The sequence below is a fragment of the Lutjanus erythropterus genome, chromosome 19 (assembly GCF_056507025.1).
Source record: "Lutjanus erythropterus isolate fLutEry1 chromosome 19, fLutEry1.hap2, whole genome shotgun sequence".
Classification (NCBI taxonomy): Eukaryota; Metazoa; Chordata; class Actinopteri; order Lutjaniformes; family Lutjanidae; genus Lutjanus; species Lutjanus erythropterus.
In genome coordinates this window covers 26,530,535-26,553,019 of record NC_139335.1, presented here as the reverse complement: position 1 = coordinate 26,553,019, position 22,485 = coordinate 26,530,535, and the positions used below count along the sequence as shown (strand labels likewise).

At 38.3% G+C, this 22,485-nt stretch overlaps 1 protein-coding gene across 1 annotated transcript; it reads left to right on the top strand.

The window, feature by feature from the left end:
• Nucleotides 1-2,904: 2,904 nt before the first annotated feature.
• On the top strand, nucleotides 2,905-21,111 carry slc6a16a (solute carrier family 6 member 16a). Its single transcript, XM_084743932.1, has 12 exons — nucleotides 2,905-3,151; nucleotides 11,473-11,683; nucleotides 11,964-12,121; nucleotides 13,765-13,891; nucleotides 13,979-14,154; nucleotides 14,447-14,557; nucleotides 14,747-14,988; nucleotides 15,275-15,467; nucleotides 17,500-17,701; nucleotides 18,760-18,919; nucleotides 19,029-19,191; nucleotides 20,627-21,111. Exons 1-12 carry the CDS (start codon nucleotides 3,149-3,151, stop codon nucleotides 20,975-20,977), a joined length of 2,097 nt encoding a protein of 698 aa, XP_084600058.1. The 5' UTR covers nucleotides 2,905-3,148; the 3' UTR covers nucleotides 20,978-21,111.
• Nucleotides 21,112-22,485: the final 1,374 nt, after the last annotated feature.

Genomic DNA, 22,485 nt, shown 5'->3' with positions numbered 1-22,485 from the left:
GGTTGTTATGGGTCAGGCTCCACCTGTCCCTGCAGCTCTCCTCACGTTTGGCTTGAATGTTGCACAGGTGGGGAAATCATAAACAGGTGTTCCAGCTGAAAATGAAAGAGCTGGTGGTATGCTTCACTTTTTCAGAACTAGTTTTGGCATTGCATACTGAAGACATTCACTATGTCCCAGTTACTATACTGATACAATGAAGAGTATACTACCACTGTTGAAACTGCAATACTACCAAAAGTAACATGCAGAAATCACATTTTTCCTATAGTTAAATCCATCTAAAAAAAAAGTTATTTTGCATTTTTGCTGTCAATACGATACACATAACTTTGAGCAACAACAGGTCTTATCTCAGCCTAAGAGCTTTTCACTTGATCTCCACAATTAGCTTAGGATTTACTGTACTGCTGTGAGCCTTGCATTCATTCCAAGCTTTGACTTGTTGAAGGACACTTATAATCTGCATCCCAACAGTAGGCGTAAGTAAGGCTGTTCCAGTGATGTTTACATGTAATCAGGACTATGTGATAAGATTACAGAAAATAATAACTCAGCCTAGATTAATTTGACAAATGAGTGATTAGATGATAGTTACATTGTCAATTTTTTTGACTACATTGAATGCAAAAACTGCATTTTATTTGCACTGAAAATGTTTCGAGGTGTTTAAAAAGAAAAACATATATATATTTGTGGAATTGCTGTGGTTGCATCTATTTTTTGTTTTTTAGAGTAAGGGGCTATATTTTCATTGTATGATTTTGAAGTACTCCAAAAGTATTAAGATTAGACTTTTTTCTGTAATCCAATGGATTACAAAAACTATATTTCAAAGTAATCTGACCCAACCTTATTTAATACACATAGTGGATCTTGTCAGCAGTATTTAGGGTTATCTTGGCACCTTTTTTCCACTAGATGGAGTAGGTCTTCTCCTTGTATCCAGATGGCTGACAATGGGTGACAACTGACTACTAACTTGTTTTGATTCAGTTGTGTGACCCCAGAGGCTTGCTGTCTATACCAGTGTTGTGTCTACTCACCAGTGACCTGCAATATGTCAGATGTCATAATCTAGTTTATATTGCATTGTGTAGAAGGCCTAATAATTTACATGCTTATCTGTTTGACCTCTCATACAAAGCTTAGACTACCCATTCATTTTTTCAGGAGGACTCTTTTATGATCTGTTATTGGCATGAATGACTCAGTTGACCGTGCAATGAGAAATATTACACGATGACTCTCTAGACTCCATTTGCTTGACAGGTACATTGCTGATTAAGATTTTACATAGACACAGAAGTAGGCAGAATTTTTGTTAAATGATTTTAAAATACATATTTAATTACTTTTAGCATTTTGTAAGTTAGACCTGCATTGTGAAAGAAGTGGTGGTAAAACAGAAGATACATTTTGTCCTTTAATATTTGGAAGTTGCATATTTGGAATATACCTTAAAATGCCTCAATACAGGTCATCTGGTGTAATCCAAGTGTCCTGTTTTTAGCCTAAATCTTCACTATAGATGCTTAGTTTGGAGGCATGTTCACATGTGCATGCACACTTTCTGAACTTGATGTGTGTGGTGTTACAGTGTATCTGCACAAGTGAAGGGCATGTCACCAAATGAATAGCATGGAGGCACTTCATGGTTATTTTCCAGTTGTTTTACATTTGGAAACTGGTCACCTTTCACTTTAATTGTTTGGGAGCTCTCTGCCACATGCGTTTTCCTGTGAAACTCCAGCAGTGTTTTGTATCCCTTTAATGCCTAAAATGTGATACTATCAGATTTTATAAGATGTATTTTTGTATTGTCAAATTACAAAAAAAGTACTTAAATTAAGTAAGTACAATTGATGAGTATATTTGTAATCTGTAATAAGATACTTTTTGATATATTGGATTTGATGTATTGTATACTGAGTTTTTCCTTTTGAAGAATGCACAGAAAAAGCAGTCAAAGCAGGGTGCTGACTGTTTGATCTACTCGGTGTTAACTGGACACTAATTAACCTGTAGCGGAGTTCTTTACGACACAGTCAGCGCGTGTACTCTAATGCCATTAATTAAAAGCAATTATAATCGGCGGCTTTCAACTTTTTCTATTTAACTGTAGCGTACAGCAGTCAAGCTCACTACAGTGGAAGAGAAACCGGCAGGATACATCCAGCACTGGACTGTGCCACTCTTGTGTTGTCCGGCCCCGTGAACGTTTTGGGGTAGGGCCGTTCAGCCCACTCCCTCTTTCCATTGGCTCCAGCTGCACCAACTTCTCCTTCATGTCTTCTTTGGTGAGTAGGGTCTCTCTGCAGAACCGGAGGCAGCAGTTTCAGGACCGCACCTCCAGGACCGCAGTTGTAGGACCCTCTTGTTTTCACAACAGCGCCACGTTGCGAGTCGGATGACATCCTGTCCCCTACATTCTGTAGGGACACCGACAATGTTCGACATCGAAAATGTGAGTACTAATGTGTCATTTGTTTAACGTTAAAAGTCAATTCTGCTGTCTTCAATTAGCAAAGGTAACGTTTATTAGTTGAAATGAATAGGTATATTTCATAGTAACTTAAATGCATTGGCAACAGCTAGCTATGTTTAGCATAGCAAGCTGTTGCAAAAGAAAGAATTTGTGCAGGTGTTGAATAAAACCGTCGCGCCATTTAATTAAAACTTTAATAGTGAATCACAATTATTTTGGCATTTGGGTAGAATAAACCTTCAATATTATCGTTAGACAGTCAATAGTATTTTGCTGTCATCCAGTTCAATAGGTGGCGCTATCGCAGAAAACCTACGGTCTTTCGCAGAAAACCTACGGTCTTAGAAATGCGGTCCCAGAACTGTGGGTCTGAATCTGCAGCCTCCGGGTCTGCAGATAGGTACTATTGGTCTTTGGTTGGCGACGGCTGAGTTTGTTCCCTCAGGAAAAAAAACGTGGTTACCAGTTGTCAAAATTCCCTGTTCGGGACTTTTCTCCAGTAGAAAATTATATTTTCCACCCTGACCTTTATCAAAGCCAAAGAAAAGGACGAGTTTAAAAGCTGTTTTGCCAGAAAGGACGAAGGGGGACGCGCAGAGAAACCAACACCAGGGTTAGGCTGCTGGAAACTCTACTCCTCTCTTGGACCGTGCTGTCAGCATGGTATGTCCACAACACTACACTTTATTAACGTGACTTTATGAGCTCTACTGACTACTGGCTCTCATTGTTCACTTCTGCCTTTTACTTAACTGTCCTTTACTTTCTTTCATGTGGTAAGTTTTGGACTTAGAGGTTGTATAATTTACTGCTAACAATTATACTCCTTTGTCCGTTACTTAAGCAGTCATGCAGTGGTCAGGGTTTAAGGCTGTGGTTTAACGTTACCTCACGTCGGATAATCTCCCCCATGGAGCTGATTTTCTGTGCCTTTGTTCACAGGAATACCTATGCTGCTCAGTGGGTTCAGGTACAGATGTTTAAAACCAAGTGGCTATGTATCTACATGAAGGCGAATGTATATAATATTAATATGCTATATTTGCAAAAAATATTGAATATAGTAGCATTTTATAAGTCTGCATTCATTTTTACCCTTAATTTTGAGGCAGTCCTATAAAATTGACAGCAATTGCTACACGTGGAAATGATGTGGATGTAGATAACCTCAAAGCAGAAAGGCAGCACTTTGGTTATTATTTAATTTTAAATCACAAATGATTGAGCACAGAGCTGGCATATCAATAATTTGCAACAACTATCTACAAACCTACAGACTGCACTGTTGCCAGTATGTTTTTATTTTGTTTGTTTGTTTGTTTGTTTTTGCAAATGTAGACCTATGATAACATACTGTGGCCAAGATATTTTTCCATGGTGTCCCATAGGCAGTAAGGTACACTGACAGGGGGGAAAATTAGTGAGTGTGTTTATGATTGACGGCTACTCGGGTTATGTAATACTATGGGTTGTGTGATTCTGTATATGTGTGTAGGGGGAAGCATATCATATGTGTATTTGCTAACCTATACCTGTGCAGGGTGTTAGCCCTTTTCCTTTCTATAAGTGTGTGCTCAGATAAAATTCCAGCCTGGAAAAAAACAAAAAAACATGGCAGGTAGAGAAAGTGACTAAATAAGCTCATAGTGATAAACATCTCTGTGCTTGTTGATAGTTGATAATATACTGTAGCTCCCATTCTGCAGTGTCTTGGTGCAGTTGTGCCACAGATGTGATTTATGTTAGCAGAATGCCATTTTTATATTCTGCCTCTTTAGCTCAATTGAATGTATCCCACATGATAATTTTCCTATATTTTGTGGTTACACGTGTGTTGACACACAGTTGCGTGATGCTTTGCACTAGTTAGACACCAGTCCTGCAATGGATCTGATGAGCGACTAATTTTAAGAACTGACACAGCATTGTAAAGGTTAACAAGATATTAGGTTTTGGCTCTTCTTTAATTCCTGTTTTGCTATCTGATCTTCATCCTGGAACAGCTTGCTTGAAATGAAAGTTGCATATGTATGGCAACCTGATGGCCTGTGCTGATGGAGTGTGATTGAGTGTGATGAGTGTTTATTTAGTCTTCAGCCAAGGTGGAAGCATTACAGAAATGTTACTATGTCCCGAGATGGCAGATTGCCAAAGACACTTTTTCAGAAAAAAATGGCTCCATGCCTCACTTTCAGACATGACTTTGACATGTAAAATTGCGTGTTAGAAACAGGCTTTATGCTGTTTGTGTGAGGATGGGATGCCTGCAGAGTTTTTTACAAACTGAATATGTGTACCAAAAATTGTTGCCACTTTATGGGTTTATATGCAAGCAGAACTATCTTCTTATATCTTCTGTTGTAAACACAAGTAGAGGCACAATTGTAAAGAACGAAAACATAAAAGCATATCACACAGTTAAACATGTTAGTTAATATGTATAATTTGTATTATACAATTTGGATTGTAGTCATTATCCAGCTAGATAAAGGCTTATCAAGGCTTTTGGTGTTTTAATATAGCTGCAAGTAAACATGAAAGAGGTATGATGAACCTCCAGATATCTAAAGTTTCTCCACAATATATGGATGAATGGATTTATAGTCATTTTTGAGAATGCAGTTTGTGGTGTTGTAAAATTCTATTAAATTACTCATCTAGTTGTGGACATTTGGTATAATGCAGTGTAATACAATTTAAAGCTGCATGGGAGGGGTTTAATGTCACTTTCTGTGTGCACTATGTGTCGCTAGAGAACACCCACTAATTATATGTTATGTTCCTGTACATCGTGTGTAAAATTTCAATCAGGTGATTGTCACTCAAGGGTTACTTTCTGTTGCTAGTAGGCGGCACAATGACTACGATTCTTAATTGTCATGTAAATGTCTTCAGGCCAGGACTATTATCACACATGTGGCATTTGGGGCAGATTGGACCATGTATATTTGAGATACAGTAACTTCCTGTTCCATGGCGAAACATCGAAATTTGCAGAGCCGCCATGGGCAGGCAGTTCAATGAAAACTGACAAGCTTCGCAATAAAGCATCATCAAGGTCAAACAACTTTTCTGATTGCACTCAACTCAAGCTTTTAATAGTTTTAATAGTTTTCATCATGAGGACCTCTAATTTAGATTTTGAAGTCAATCTGATCAGTTCTCTAGGAGGAGATTGTTAAAATACAACGCCATGAAATGGCAAAAACAGTGCACAAACTGCACAGTAAATTCAATACGGTCAACTTCCTGTTGGGTTTGAGGTATTTGCCTCCAAGAGGCTTTTTTGTAAGTCTGGACATGATACATGTGCATAAGTTGAAATTGCGTGGATGTGATTCTTTTAGGGGGCACTACTGAGACATTTTGTCACACCCATGTGCACCACGCCAGGTTTCATGATATTCCAAGCATGTTTAGCCCCTAAAAATGCCATTCATTTACTGAAATAATAATAATACTAGGAACAATTTAAGCAGGGTCCTCACAGTGGTCGGTTCTCAGGTCTAAAATATACTAAGCAGAATAATCAACAAAAACAAAATATTTTATGTATACCAGTATTAATTGTTGGTTATTGCATTGCATTGAATCATACAGTTGTTTTCAAGTCAGTCTATCATGAAAAATCTTACTGTGTTATTGACTGCAAGAGTTTATCTGATAAAATGAAAGTGTACTCAAAATACAGCAGCATGCCAGTTGCATTCAGTTACTGTATTTACTGTGTAAATAATGGGATTGAATATTACATCATTATAAAGAAGAGTCTCTTCTAAAATGATTGGCAGACCCCAAAATCCCTCGTGCAGTACAGTACTGAACAAGTCCTGAGCCCCACACGTCCTCTATGACTACTTTAAGCTGTTGCCCCCAGGAATGCATGTTGGGTTGCCTGTTCGTAAAACAAATAGAAGAAAGTTTGGTTTCTTTCCAGAAGCCATTAGACTTGTAAACAGCCACAGTACAAAAGATGATCCAGTTGCCTTGTGTGTAGACCAGGGATCAGCCACCTTTACTAAAAAAAAGGAGCCATTTTTGGCCAAAACAAAAATCTGTCTTGAACCACAACTATTCAATTCTGTATTAATATATCCTATATTAAATTCTATACTTTCCTAAGACTATTCAGATGTAACATTTGGAGGAAAAGGTGCTCAACTGTAGATGTAGGCAATGACTCAGGCTGGGTGTCATTAAAAAAATTATGATACCAGAACCAATACAAGTACTCTTAAATGATGATACTGATACTTGATACAAATACCAATGCAGTTTTGTGTAGCCTATAGACAACATATTTGGAGAATGTAACAATGAGGCCTATAGTAAATGAAAATGAAAATGTTTAAGAAATAGTCAAACAATTTTTTTGTCAAAGCCACACACTATTAATTAAAGCTCTCTCAAGCATCAACATCATTAACATATTTGTGTAAATTAACTGTTAGTGTGAATTTGTTTTCGCAGACTGGCTCACTTTGATTTGCTCCTTAAAGCACTAATAAAATATTTTTAATGAATGGACTTGAATATTACCATCCTTTGTTATCCATATCCTGTTTTAGTGGATACTGGTTGTGGTGTAAATACCTTGACATTGACTAATAAAAGCAATTAATAGTCAGTAATAAGCTCTTGTGGAATATGGTCCAGTTTAACTATATTTGTACAAAATGTAATGATATTGTACTTCTAAAACTTTTCAGTCTTCTATAAAAACAAAACAAATGTGTTTTTAGAGATTAGTTTGGTCGGCTGGACCAATGCTGCATGCTTTGCACCATGAAGTGTGGTTGCCTGTTTACCAAGTGTATCCAGAGATAGCTGACCAATAGGCAAAAATTTACAACCGCTCTCTCTTTCGCTCTGTGTGAGTGTGTGTGTGCGCGTGCATGCTGGGGGAAGGGGGCTATGGGGCTATGTGGCAAGAAGATAATTTAGGGTTAGCCATTTATAGAAAAGGGGAAGGAAAGAGCAAAATACAGTAGTTCTATTGCAAAGGACTGTGGCAAGGCCCAGATCTGTGTTTAGATGTAGCTTAGTCTTTTTTGCATGTCCTTTAAAAAAGTGTTAAAAGTTAAACACAGATTAGAGTCCTCTTTACAGCATTTAAAGAAGTGGAAATGAACATTAAATACAACAGCCTCACAATTTATAACAAATTACAATTGTGTGCAGATTGGTTCATCACCAACAAACCAGGGACAAATTTTACATTTTACATACTTTTTTGGGATCTTTTGTTTCTAGTCATTTTGAAGGGCATTTTGCTTTGCTTTGAATGGAAAGACTTACACCACCAAGGTTACTCACAGATTTGATAGCTTTATGATGGCAGACTTTATCAGTCCACAATATAGTGAATAAACAGTACAGCTAAATCAGGTCCAGGTAACCTTGGTGAATGGCTATCCAAGGTTACCTCAATCTGGAGGTAACTATGGCTGCAATCAATTAGTCAGTTATTTGTTGGATGGTGTGTAACTAATGTGACACCACTACTTCAGCAAAAGCCTGATTTGGTCCATGATAAATGGGTCTTCACATTTTTTAATAAGAAATTCTAATAGCCTGCCTGCCTTGTTATCAACAATATCCACTACATGGTCCAACCATGCACCTCAGCACCACCCACAGTGTGAACCAATGTGAACCTAACACCTCCCATTAGGTTCTCCCACCTACTCTCACCCACACGTCACTCAAGACTGTCCCTCTCACCCTGCCCAGTGGATACTCCTCTTCCCATTTCCCCTCCTCTCTATTTGTGAGTGCATGCATATTTTTGTCACTCTCTCACACTCTGTGCATGTGTGTATACATATTTCTGAAATCACCTGACTTCTCTGGCCATGTGTCTTTACTAGCCATGTACTTTTCTAGGTCATACACTTCTTGTAATTTTCCATTCTCACCAGCTGATACCAGCAGTGGCACATACAAATCATCCAGCTGGGTCATGTTCTTAAGCCAGTTTGGCTCATGTTAGACCATTCTGGATCTTGCCCATTCATCATAGTTGCTGGGAGAGTATAGTTCAAGTGTAGTCTGGTGATCTGGTGTTCTTTTGCACAGAGTTGAATTATAGGCAGAGGAGTTTTCTGGTTGTCCATCCGTTCCATTCTCATTAGGGATATACAAATCCAATATGATCCATTAGCTGAAACTATCATATCATTTCTAAATTCATCTTTGAAACAACATGCCATACAGAGAAATGTCACTAGTAACACAGGTGAGCAGTATAGCTAGAATGTGAGCGAAATAAAGCTAAACAGCCAAGTGCAATCAAGTTCAATTTGATGTTGAATATTTGAATTGGGCTGACCAATCAGAAATGTTGCTAAAAGTTCTGTGTGTGGAAAAAGTTTTAAAAAGTTTTAAATTAAAGATTGGAGAAAAATATCTGTTTCACAGTTTTAGTATGATGGTTTGTTTTAGATGGCTGCATTAAGCAAAGTACATCCATGCAAATCTATTGTCAACAGCTAAGTTGTTTAAGAGAGGGAAAAAACGGTATCAGATTGGTATCATATTGAACATGAAATGGTGTAAAACATCCCTAAATCTTGTGAACATGATGAGGAAATTTCTTCTGATTTGGTACAAACGTGTTTGTCTACAACTGTGTCAAAAATAGTCCCTGAGTTAAGACAGCATATTTCTCAATGGAAATTATTCACTAGAATCATATATGGCAATGTAATGATTACAGTCATTTAGCAAAAAAAAAGACTAAATACCTGTTACTAAATTCTGAACAGATAACACCTTGATAGTGTAAACTTACAATAGTCTATGTTGTCAAAAGTATTGATACTTTTTATATACCACATGTTTAAAATGAAACAATGTCCATTAATTATATTATCAAAAGTACTGGAGCTGCAAAAAACTGATTTAAGTGCTTATTCAAGACTTCAGTTCAGTTTAGTTCATCGTCCTGTCTGAAATTTGGCCTGCAGATGAGCAAATCCAGACAATACTGAGTGACTTTTTCTGTACCAGCACTCTGTGCAGGTTGTTAATAAAAAATTATCCTATTTTGTGCACCTAACTTTTTGTTGTTTTGCTGCGGTATTAAAGAGGTATTAAGTATCTTTTTAAAAAAATATATATATTAGTATTATATCAACTTTTAAAATTCTGGTATTCTGACAATACAACTTCCTACTTGGTAACCGTGGTTACCAGTACTATCAGCAAGTGCAAAAACGTCTTGCGGATGCATTTTTGTTGAACAGTTAAGGTTAGAAACTACATAGCTGACAAGCACACTGCATTTTCTATGACTATTTCACAATAAAATCCACCCTGAGTTTTGTCAGTTGAATGGTTTTAATGTGAAGCAAAGGGGTTTGCATCAGCAGTAACTTAACACAATTCTGGTACAGCTGTGGGAGAGTGCGGCTAAAAATAACATTTAAAACACTGTAATGCTTGAATAGAGGGATGCATCATTTCCTGTGAATTCCTTGCACTTGAAAGCAATTTGAATCCAGTGAGGGAATGATATACTCCACCACTAACAATGGATACTATATAGAGAGGTAATTACAGCAAGGAATTAACACTGAATAGCTATTGCTGAAAAATTGCCAACCATATTGATTTCATTAAAATCTAAAGAATTTTAACTCCAGATACTGCACAGTGTACGGACAGGATCTCAGAGTCTCATGTATTCTCACATGGGAAAAAGTGAGACTGTTTATTTATGAAAGCGCTGCATGAGTTAAAGCACATAAGTCTTTTTTCACATGGCAGGTGAGGGGTGGAGGCCAGAGTTTAGCACATACATTTTCATTCCTTCCTCTGGACTCTCAGTGGTCTGTAACCAATCCCCCCCAGACACTGTACCCCTTTCATATTTCATATATTAACCACCCCACAGTTTTCTAAAGGATCTTACTTTATGGGCTTGGGAACACTATAGAGCACAATTGTCAGTCAACAAAGTTTGTCGCTGCATCTATAAATCCATATTAAAACTCAAAGCAAAAACTGTTTATTAACAACACCCAGAAACACAGCTGATTTCTCTGGGACCCAAGCTCTTCTGAGATGGACTGACAGGGAGTAGAAAAGTATGTTTTTGGACATTGTGTCCTCCAGGAAAAGCACCATCCAGCACAAAGTTCAAAAGCCAGCATCTGTGATGCGATGTATTGATGTGCATGGCATCATGGGCTACTGTCACATCTGTGCAGGCCTCATTGATGTTTAAAGGTTTTGGAGCAACATATGCTGTCATCCAGACAATGTTTTTTTCAGAGACGTCCCTGGTTTTCAGCAAGACAATGTCAAGACACATCCTGCGGATGTTACAACAGTGTGGCTTGTTGTAAAACAGTTCAGGTACTAGACTGACCTGCCTGCAGTCCAGACCTGTCTCCCATTGAAAATATGTGGTGCATTATGAAGTGCAAAATACAATTATGGAGACCCTGAGCCGTTGAAAAGGTGAAGTTGTATATCAAGCAAGAATGAGAAAGAATTTCAATTTCAAAACTTCAACAATTTGTGTCATAAGTTCCAAAAACTTTACTGAGTGTTGTTTCAAAGAAAAGGTGATGTAACACAGTGGTAAACATGTCCCTGTCCCGTCTCTGTTGGAACATGTTGCAGGTATCAAACTCAGAATGAGTGTATATTTACAAATAACCCCAATAATTTATCAGTTTAAACATTAATTATCTTGTTTTTTGTAGTGTAGTGTTTTGTGTGTTTGATTAAATATAAATCAAAGGGGATTTGGAAATAATTTCAATCTGGTCTTTTTTTTGAATTAGGATTTTACCTCATACACAACCTTTTTGTTTGCATGTGCATGAGTGAAATATTTTACCTGGGTGCACAGAAACTGGTGTAACATATCATGTTTATTGTTTATTTTATCTTGATTTTTCCATGTCACTAGGTAACTTGATATCAACTGCTTAAATTTGTTATACATCTTCTTCTTCTTTGTTTATGACAAGACGGAGAAACCTCCACTGGACAGTAATGAGGATGGAGCCTGGCTCGGTGAAGGCCAGTCTGAAACTCAGCTTACAGCTGCAGCTGAGACTTCTGATGATGACCGGCCAGCATGGGACTCTAAGATCCAGTATGTGTTGGCCCAGGTGGGGTTCAGTGTGGGTCTAGGGAATGTGTGGAGGTTCCCATACCTTTGCCACCAAAATGGAGGAGGTGAGTGTCTTCAAAGAATGAATTGTACATTTCAACCCAGTGACTGATCATTGCAGTAACTTTCTTGAAACCAACAGCTGAGGTCTTTTATGTTTTTTACATGGGCAAATATAATGCGTAACAACACAGCTATAAGAAAAAATGTTCAAAAATAAATGAGGCAACCTGCAGAACAAACATAGAGGGAACTATAAAGGAACAAAGCTACAAAGTAAAATGGTTCAGGCATGTGTTTGTATATATGCATTCATGTTTTAAAATATTCCTTCCTTCCTTTCAGGGGCCTTCATGCTGCTGTATGTTTTTCTTTTACTGATTGTGGGAGTTCCACTGTTTTTTATGGAGCTGGCAGCTGGCCAGAGCATTCGCCAGGGGAGCATCGGTGTTTGGAAACACATCTCCCCGAAGCTCGCGGGGGTTGGCTACTCTAGCTGTATGGTGAGGATTAAGATTTTTTGTATTCATTCACAATATTTTCTTTTCTGTTTTTTGGCTGAAACTCTTCTTCATGTATATCTAAAAAGTTATACTTTGGATCATTTGTTAGTTGGAGCAAATAAATATATCCAAAATGGGGAAGCAATGAAAATCCATTCACCATTCTGTGCCATGACTGTGACCACTGTTCAGAAATAAAAGGTTGATGTTTACACACACATCAGCAAAATGCTTACTCATAATTTATAGGGTCTGTGGTTTGGTAGCTGGTTGGTTCTTTGGGTTTCAAAGACAGGGCCATCATCAGTATATTTAAAGGAGCAATAATAAGCCATTGTGTATGCAAAAATAAGTTCAGCAGTCCAAACTAGGAGTTGAGAGCTATAGACGCTATATTAAATAGGTTTAAATCCTATTTAATATATGATCCGTGCTTGAAGCGAGATGTTTTCCCCACCCCCTCCTCCCCAGACTCAGGGAAGATCGGGCAGGCTGCAAGAACACTGCAGGAGCGCAGGAGCATGACAAGTCCTGCACTGTAAGTTGATCAGATATTTATAAATGTCAGTTGTCTGACAATGTCAAGCTAAGCCCATTATCTTGAAAAGAAAAGCTCACTTATATGAAAATATACAGTCTGGAATTTAAGTTTAGCAACTGTCTGGCTCATTGGTGGCAGGCCTCCATTAACATATTGCTCAGTTTAACCGTTATAAACATTTGTTTCCTCTACAAAATTAATGATTTTGCACGACTCATGAACAGACACTTACTCATTCTGTGAACAGTCAGCATTAATTTGAACTCTAATTAACATGAGATGGGCAAACAAAAACAGTTATTCTGGCCTGGAATAGAAGACTGGGAGACTGCAGCCATAGCTTTGGAGTATTTTAACTTGGTAGTTTCCTTGATCTCTGATGACATATCATGATCTTTTTATGATTTATTACAGCAAATATATTGATTTATTTATATTGATTATTGATTTCTCCTTTAATATGTGCCCAGGATGAAAAGATTCATAAGCATGAATGTCTTCCTCCGTTTGTTTCATTAAAAACACTTTAGTTTGTACTGCCTCTTTTATCACCTTTCTGTAAATAACTTTCTTTTTATTACTAGCCACACTGTGTGTACACTTAAGAAAGGACAGTGATGACGTCTGCCATGCTGTAATGTGAGAGAAGCAGTGTGCTGTAGTGCTGGCAGTTCGTTGCATAACACTTTTCTCTGCAGACGGGACAAGGCAAACACAGAGTGTACAAGAACTTTCTGTGCACATACAGCTCATATATACTATATATACTTGTATGCTCAGACGCCCATGTTTTTTTAACACATCTTTTCCAAAAAGCCTCATTGCTCTTTAAGTCCTAGGCAACGCCAGTGTCACAGTTCATTATGGCTACAGTTTACTGTTAGTAGCTTAATAATAACTTAATGACTTTTGGGTTACACGCAATATGTAGAAAACATGTAGCTTGCTTTTCTCCACATAGAAAACAGTTTTGACCTTGACAGAACTTTTCACAGACCAGAATACAGCTCAGCAGATACTGTATCCTAATTTCAAGGACTTGCTATGTAAATATTGATAATTTATGAAGTCAATCATTCATGAACCCTTTTTTCTCCTCTAGGTCTGTTTTTATGTGGCTCTTTACTACAATGTTATCATTGCATGGAGCCTGTTCTACATGGGGAATTCTTTTCAGTATCCTCTGCCATGGCAACAGTGTCCAATTGATGTAACTACCAATGCCTCAGGTACTGAAATAATTCAGAAATTAATCAAACAGATGTCACATAGATGCCAGCTGAAGGTCCTTAGTGCTTTCTGTCCTCAATCAACAGTGAAAGAATGTGCAAGTTCTTCCCCAACATCGTATTTCTGGTTTCGGAAAGCTCTTAACATCACAAATTCCATCGAAGAATCTGGAGAGTTTAACCCCATCATGACGGGCTGTTTATTGGCTGCTTGGGCAATCGTCTCCTTGGCTATGATCAAGGGCATCAAGTCTTCTGCAAAGGTAAGCTAACCTCTCTTTGTTACCAAAGCTCCCATATCAACAACCAGTATTTCAGCAGTCATAAACATTTATCCTTGTATCATTGGAATAAGGCATCATTTTGGGAAATATGTTTATTTGTCCTCTGGCTGAGTTAGATGAGGGGATCTGTATTCATCTGTAAAAGTGGTATCAATCTTTTCATCTAACGTCTGCCAGAGAGCAAGTAACCAACCATTTTTCCCAAAATGTTAAACCATTCCTTGAAAAAATATCTTGAAAATCATCCTCCATTTCTTTTTCCAATTTTTAGGTGATGTACTTTTCCTCAGTCTTTCCCTATGTGGTGCTCTTTATTTTCCTCATCAGAGGGTTAATGTTGGACGGTGCGATGGAGGGGATCACGTATATGTTTTATCCTAAAGTAAGCACAGATTCTCTCATGTGGTTGATCATATTCATATTGCCTTTTCTTCAAGACGTCTTTTTCTTCATTTTATTTTAATTTTAAATCTGATGAATGCCAAATAGAGAACAGAGAGTATTAAGAGCAAATTTTGTAGCCCTTACAATAATTAAGAGCTAATGAGACTTTAATTTGTGTTCATTTCAGCTGGAAATCTGGGGCAATTTGCAGGTGTGGCGGCAGGCCGCTACACAAGTGTTTTTCGCCCTCGGACTGGGATATGGCTCCGTTATTGCATATTCCTCCTACAATCCAGTGCACAACAACTGCCACAGGGACGCGCTGATGGTCTCCTCCATCAACTTCATGACATCTGTGCTGGCCTCACTAGTGGTTTTCATCGTGATGGGTTTCCGTGCCAAGAACATCGCAATGCGCTGCGTGGCTGAGTACGGTTGTGTGTGTGTGTGTGAATATAATACTGATAATAGCAGTAGATTTTTAACCACATAAACAATATAACTACTTTCACATAAGGCTGATTGTTAAATGTGAGAAATCAATTACTCTGCAGGCTGATTTACAGATTTATTAAATACAACAGTGTGAGAGAGAATATTATGCAATAATCTCTGATATCTGATGTGTATTCTCAACCATAATGGCTTTTCACAGCAAATATCATCTAACCCTAACCCTTCATGTATTTTAGCATTTTATCCTGATGTCTTTCAGAAATCTTGGTCTTCTAAACCTCATGGCGTCCGATGTGTCTAACCAGCAGTTGGTTGCCCGTGGTTGGCCGTGGATCAACACAACAGATCCAAGCTCTGTGTCTATAGCTGATTACAGACAGTGGTACAGTCACCACAGCGACATGATTGGTCCTAACATCACTGACTGCAATTTGGAGGAGGAAATGAAGAAGGTATTCTTGATATATAATCTTAATTAAACTTTATATTTCATTATATAGGGGTTATCAAGACAGACGTCATTACATAGAAAGCACTTTGAGAAGAATTATTCAACGCTAGAAGGGATAAAAAGAATCTGAAACAAGCAAAATCAAAGCAGTTCAAATAAGGTTTAGTATTTTAAAAAGTATAAAAGTGAGGAGTTTTATTGTGAAACAGATCAGACTTGTAGGTGCAGTAACTGGCTTAAGTCGAGGGTTCATCAACCTGTAACTCCGGAGCCACATGTGGCTCTTTGCCTCGTCCAGTGGCTTCCTATAGCTTTGATATGACAGAGTGAAAACTGGGTACTGCTTTACAATAACACTACTCCTATAAAAGGGTTAGAATTAGGTTAAGTTATAAACATTTTATATATAATTAATAACCTGTTACAACACATTATAGGAAAACCATGACCTGTCATTTGCCAGATGTTGAGCCCACATTTTTTTTGTGCTGTTAAACTTCAGATTTTACTGCTGGCAGTTTGTCTTCTCCATCAGCCAGCATTTATACCTGTCAGCTTCACCAGATAATTGTTAATAGCATTTAACCACCATCAGCACATTTTATCGGCATAAAGTTTAATTTGGCATCAAATTAACATATCACATCACCAGATTCACACGCTAATGCTTTGGCAATATTTTTACCTTGACATTTTCAGTATGCACAGCATTACACTTTACAAAAAGGCTCCTTTGCCAGTTATAAATGGTAGTAACCCATTAGTAATATAAATTAGGAGTAAGCCGCAACTGAATCTCGCCATATAGTGAGCCCAGCTCTATGTATGAAAACTGTTATAACTTGTTTATAAGTCTTTATCAGTAGTTATGAAGTGTTTACAACCAAATTATGAACAATTTATAAGTCATTTAAAAGGGTGACCTTATTAAGTGGTACCAAAAAATGTTTTCATATTTCATCAACTACAATGTGCATAATAGCCTACGTCTATGGCTTAGCGTCTTTCCCTCTAAATTTTGCTGGTGGTTAGTCTTGAGTCTCCGACGCCAGCTATGGATGTCAAATCCAAAAACAAGAAAAGTACCTGAGGAAAAAAGAGAATTTAATAGCTCAAATAGCTCAAGTGGATGGTGGATGATTGTGGCTTTGTTGTAATGTACTGTATGAATGCACTAAATTGTATGAGCTACCCAACTAAAGTAGGTCCAGCAATATGGAGTGGCCACTGCTATCCAATCAGGCCTGTTGTGCACCACTAAGATGAATGAATCGTTGATCCCTTTTTAAAGAACAAAATATGAAAGAGAAACGACCACCACAGGTTGCTTTCTGAGGTGCTGGACAATGGCTCGCTTTAGAGAAGAATGAGGGAGGTGAACATTTCAACAACAATAGTGTGTAGGTGGAGTGCTGAGGTTCCCAGGACCCCTGAGGAATCTGTGAGGTACAGTAAACTATACAGCTCACAAGAAGAAGAAAACATATGGGACACTGTAACCAGCAGGTGTCCAGGAGAGATGGAAACAAGCTGGGGTAGAGGAGTGAAAGGAGAAACTAAAGAAACAAAGGAAGGCGTGCTTAAAGTAATGTTATCTAACAGTGTTTATTTTATCAAAAAATGTCATACTACAAAAATGGAGGAGTATATTTTTGTGACGAAAAGTATATTTTATATAAATGTACCAGAATGGGCACATATTAGCCCTTCTTCTGCAAGGTGTGTAGCTTTTGATCTACCGTAAATGTGCAAAGCAGTTTCAGATGTAGTTTAAAATGTGAAAGCATGAAATAAAGAAGCACCTTGGTTACGAGGCCCTGGTAGCACAGGGAAAAAAATTCCTCACCCCCTGCTGCAGAGACTACTACAGTGGCTACTACAGCAGTGCTTCTAGTATGGTGCTATTGAATGCTATCAACTGAAAGTACATGGAACCACCAAATACTTGTTTTCAATCCTCAGACAACATTTATGAAATTCTTGTTCAGACTTAATTCCTCTACCTTTTCTGTTTTCCCTCTGTGCGAGCGCAGGGTGTTGAAGGGACAGGTCTGGCTTTCATAGCGTTCACTGAGGTGATGGCCCTTTTCCCTGCCAGCCCCTTCTGGTCCACTCTCTTTTTTCTAATGCTGCTCAACTTGGGCCTCAGCACCATGTTTGGGACCATGCAGGGAATCCTCACACCTCTCATGGACAATTTTAGTCTCTTGGGGCGCCACCGGACCATACTCACTGGTAACACACACACACACACACAGACACACATCAACACAAATTCAATTGATGCTCTGTATAACAGGCACTCAATGTTTGTTTACATGACTTTTGTCCAGTCTTGTGTGGTTAAAATGAAGATTTATATAGTTAAATGCACAACATGTAAGTTCTGCTACTAAAGGTGTCTCTCAAATTTAAGACAATAACAAAACACCTAGTTTGATTGCATCTGTAGTAGCGTGGCATTTGTCTGACAGCTTGACTTATATACTTTACAGATTACAGTTTTCATAGCCAACCTGTCCATTGAAAACCTTATTTATTTCCAAGATGGATTAGCTGGAAATACATTATTACAAAATTGAAAACAGGCCTGTTTTTTTCTTTTTTTGTTGTTGTGGCGGGCGGCACGATGGTGCAGTGGTTAGCACTGCCGCCTCACAGCCAGAAGGTCCTGAGTTCGGTCCCCCAGCTCCCCGGCTTGCTGGGGCAGGGCCTTTCTGTGCAGAGTTTGCATGTTCTCCCCTTGTCTGCGTGGGTTTTCTCCGGGTTCTCCGGCTTCCTCCCACAGTCCAAAGACATGCATGCTAGGTTAATTGGTGACTCTAAATTGCCCATAGGTGTGAATGTGAGTGTGAGTGGTTGTCTGTCTGTGTCAGCCCTGTGATGAACTGGCGACTTGTCCAGGGTGAACCCTGCCTCTCGCCCAATGACAGCTGGGATAGACTCCAGCAGCCCACGACCCTTACGGAATAAGCAGTTACAGAAAAAGAATGAATGAATGTTGTTGTGGCACATGGTTCTCACAGGCCAGCAACACTACAAACATCATGATCTTATAGACCATGATGTATGCTGTAGATTAAATTATCCAACAGTACATAAAATAGTTAAAATTAGTTCAACCATAAACATCTACAGCAGTTAAATGAAACATACACATGTATGTTGGACTTGTAATTGTAGGAGAGTATTTTCAGAGTGTGGTATTAATACTTTTACTCAAGTGATCATGTGCTTTGTTTTTTCAGATAACTTATTTTCTTACACTGTCTGCCTTCTTATTTGTTTTTCAGTTTCCAGCTGTCTTTTAGGGTTCTTATTGGGACTGTTGTTCACCCAGCGCTCAGGCAACTATTTTGTGACTATGTTTGATGACTACTCTGCAACTCTCCCATTAGTCATTGTAGTGGTCTTTGAAACCTACAGTGTGGCGTGGGTTTACGGAACAGATCGGTAAGAAACCAATACTGTTAAATTATCTTTGTCTTTGTCTGTGCTGTTTTATTTTCTTTATTTCTTATTTTGAAAAGATGTATGTCATAAATATCCCCCATCACTGCAGCTTCCTGGATGACATTGAAGTCATGCTTAAATGGCGCCCTCCAGTGGTATACAAATATCTTTGGAAATATGTGTGTTTGCTGGCGATGGTTGGTCTTCTGACTGCCAGTTTGCTACGCATGGCCTTCAAGGGGCCCACATACACAGCCTGGAATCAAAACACAGTAAGACACCCGACCACTGTTTTTTTTTTTTTCCTATTCTAAAGTAATTTATTTCAAATTGCCCTTAATTTTTGTCAATTAGTTACATTTATCAGAATATCTCTTTGTATGTTTGTTCACTCAACTGCACTCAACTACAATAACCACTGTTGCTTTCTTTTAAGATACTGAAGCATATGTACAATATTGTGCTCGATTTTTATCCATTGCACTTGTAATGTTGATTGATGTTGTGATGAAGTCTTAGTTTTGATTTACAACCTTTCTTAAAGGGACAGTTCACCCAGAATCAAAAATTCGTATTTTTACCCTGGCCTTTAGCAATATGTACCGATCTAGATTTTTTAGGTTTGATTTTTGGAGACATTAGCCATAGAGATGTTTGCTTTTCCTCTACCATAATTGGATTAAATGACAATCAGCTTGTTGTGCTCAAAGCACAAAAACAAATATATTTGAAAAATTCAAAACCAGTGTCTATTTTCTTTCTGCAGTAGAATCTACCGGAACCTTCAAGTAGAAAGAAAGTAGTTCCTACATGAAAATGTTCACAATAAGGTCTGCTAATTTTCTTGAGTAACCAGGTCATGATTTTAGGAAAGAGACACTGGTTTTGAATTTGTTTTGTGCTTTGAGCATGACAAGCCGAGTGCCATTTATAGTCCCATTATTTTAGAGAGAAGGCAGACATCTCTACATATGATATAAAACTGCAACTCACACCAAAACAATCGAGATAGATAAATGGCACTACAGGCCAGTGGAAAAATATGTATTTTTTTCATTTGTGGGCCAACTGTCATTTTAACCTTTTTCATATTCTTATCTATGGATATGCAAATGTTACCTGCAATAAAGACCCTCCTACAGCATTAGTGTCCCAACCTGGGGTCCAGGCCAGCCCAGTAAAAATCAGGGGGTCCCCAAGGCTTTCTCTACTCTAAGGTTGTCAAAATTAGATTTTTAGATGTTAACTAAAATAACAATTTATACAAAAGTTTGTATACAAAAATATTTAAAAAGATCCATATTTTTGTCCTCACTCAAAAATAGTGTTGGTGCACCTCTGTGAACTCCCAAGCTCTGTAGTAATGAATCTTTACTACTCTTTGAATAAGGATGAGTGTGTATAAGCCGACACTGTTTGGTTGTTAAAAGAAAAAAATGTTTGACATTTACCCAAAGAAAAATTGCAATGGAAACAAATATAATTGATGTGTATTTTTGACAGTTAAGCTTTGGAAATGATTCATGTATTCTTTTGGTAGATAAAAGTAGTAGGGGGCTCCGAGGAAAGGAGGTAGTAAATGTCCTGCAGGAATCATTTAATCTGAAGTTGTTGTTTTTTTTTATGGTAAAGAAGGTTAAATCTTGAGCAGTGGTGTGCCTGCCCATGTTTCTTTCTCTGACATGCTCTGTCTTTTCCCCTCTTCAGGCCTCTGAGATGACACTCCAGTACCCTGGCTGGGGTCTTGCTATGATCGTCATGCTTATAGTCTTTGCCAGCTTGCCTGTGCCTATTGGCTACATCCACTCCATGTTGAAAAACCGCAGACAGCGTAACGCTCGCACTGAGGAGGTGGGCCATCAGGAGATGCACCGCGAGATGTACACCAAGTGCAGCTCCACTGAGCAGTTGGATTTCAACTCTCACCAAGACCCTGCTGAGGAAGACGAGGCTCATCCCAGGACTGCCTTCGTCCTGCCGTTGCCGATTGGCAACGAACACTACCAGCTCCTGCCGCAGCAGGAGGAGGAAGATGAAGAACAAGATACGGTGGTGTGAGCACGGCGGCAGGAGGGCAGTTGTTTGTGAAAGGACGAAATGTTTAAAAGTTGAACCTCACAGAGTGTATGAACAAGACCCTGCAAGAGAGATTGCAAAGTGAAGGGAGGGCAGTCATAAACAAAATTATTCTTTATCTGAGGATGAGTCTTTTTGTGTGCTCTACATTGCCGAAAAGCTTTAGATTTTGTTGTCATGAAAGTACAGCTACTCCTTATACCTCCCTTCATTCATTTTCTGAGCCAGGAATAGCCATACTGTTCAGAAAATAAAGGAATAAGCTGCTATATTTGGTGAATTAAACAATTTATGGAAAGTTGGAAATTGACCAGCCACCAGCATGTCAACCTTGGTGTGTCTATTGTTTGTAATAGCCTTATTTCACATTGGCATCTGTTGTCCTTTGGCTGGTGAGGTGAGGCAGCAACAGACAAAAATATGCTTTGTGAAAATTTTTTTATCTACCTGTTAAGTATAGATTTGCATGAAAACATTCTACCTTGAGGATCTGTGATGTATGTGTGTGTGTGTGTGTGTGTGTGTGTGTGTGTGTGTGTGTGTGTGTGTGTGTGTGTGTTTGTGTGTGTGTGTGTGTGTGTGTGTTGGTGCACTAGTGGACTTGGACCTGGTTCCCCCATGTTCAAAAGAACAATGTAAAAGTGCCCTTTAGGGTGCCCTCCCAGTAGAGAAAATGTGATGCAGTGCCATATAGGCTGGCCTACATGCTAGAAAAGTATTTTGCCTCCATGTGCCTTTAAATGATTGTTATTATTGTTATTAATCTGATTGGTGTTAATATTGTATATAGTATGATTATATCACAATATGAAATATGATGAAAAAATATCTGATTTTGAAATATGTTTTGAAACATTAAAGGAAACTGTAGGGACATTTCCATAACATTACTGACATTTGAATAACAGTTTGTTTTTTACAGTGTTTTTTATGTTGTAATTAGGGCTGTGTATCTCACTGACTGAGACCGATTCAATATGTATCTTGACACATGTTCAACGATACGATATGTCTTAAAATTTTTAAATGGCCAACAATTTGGTTCGATTTGATTCAGCTCTGTCACGATACGATACAATACGATACGATATGATATGAACGCAATTTCAATCAGGAGAGACTAAGAGTAAAGAGAAATGGTTTATTGGCATGTGCATGAGATATGAAACATGAACAGACTTTGGCGGTTAGACCCCATTGAGGTGAAACAATATGCACATAAATGGGGGTGATATTACAAAACATAAAAATCTATGATTGCTTTGTAAGAGACATGTATTCTACCCAGTGTGCACTCTGCAATAAAAAGAATATTTAAAAAAAAAAAAAAAATGGGGGTGATGAAGCTGTAGTGAAGAGAACCCCCGGGGTCTAGACACTGGTGATGGTGGTGAAGAGGTGCAAAGCAAAAATACAGGGTCCAACGAAACAGGCGAACTCAAAAAAACAGTCCAGGGTAAAAAATAACAGAAGAAAGTCGGGAGAGTGAC

Coding starts and splice junctions, on each gene's coding strand:
- slc6a16a (XM_084743932.1), top strand. Junction 11,684..11,963: donor TTGCCACCAAAATGGAGGAG/GTGAGTGTCTTC, acceptor CCTTCCTTTCAG/GGGCCTTCATGCTGCTGTAT. Junction 13,892..13,978: donor TGTAACTACCAATGCCTCAG/GTACTGAAATAA, acceptor CTCAATCAACAG/TGAAAGAATGTGCAAGTTCT.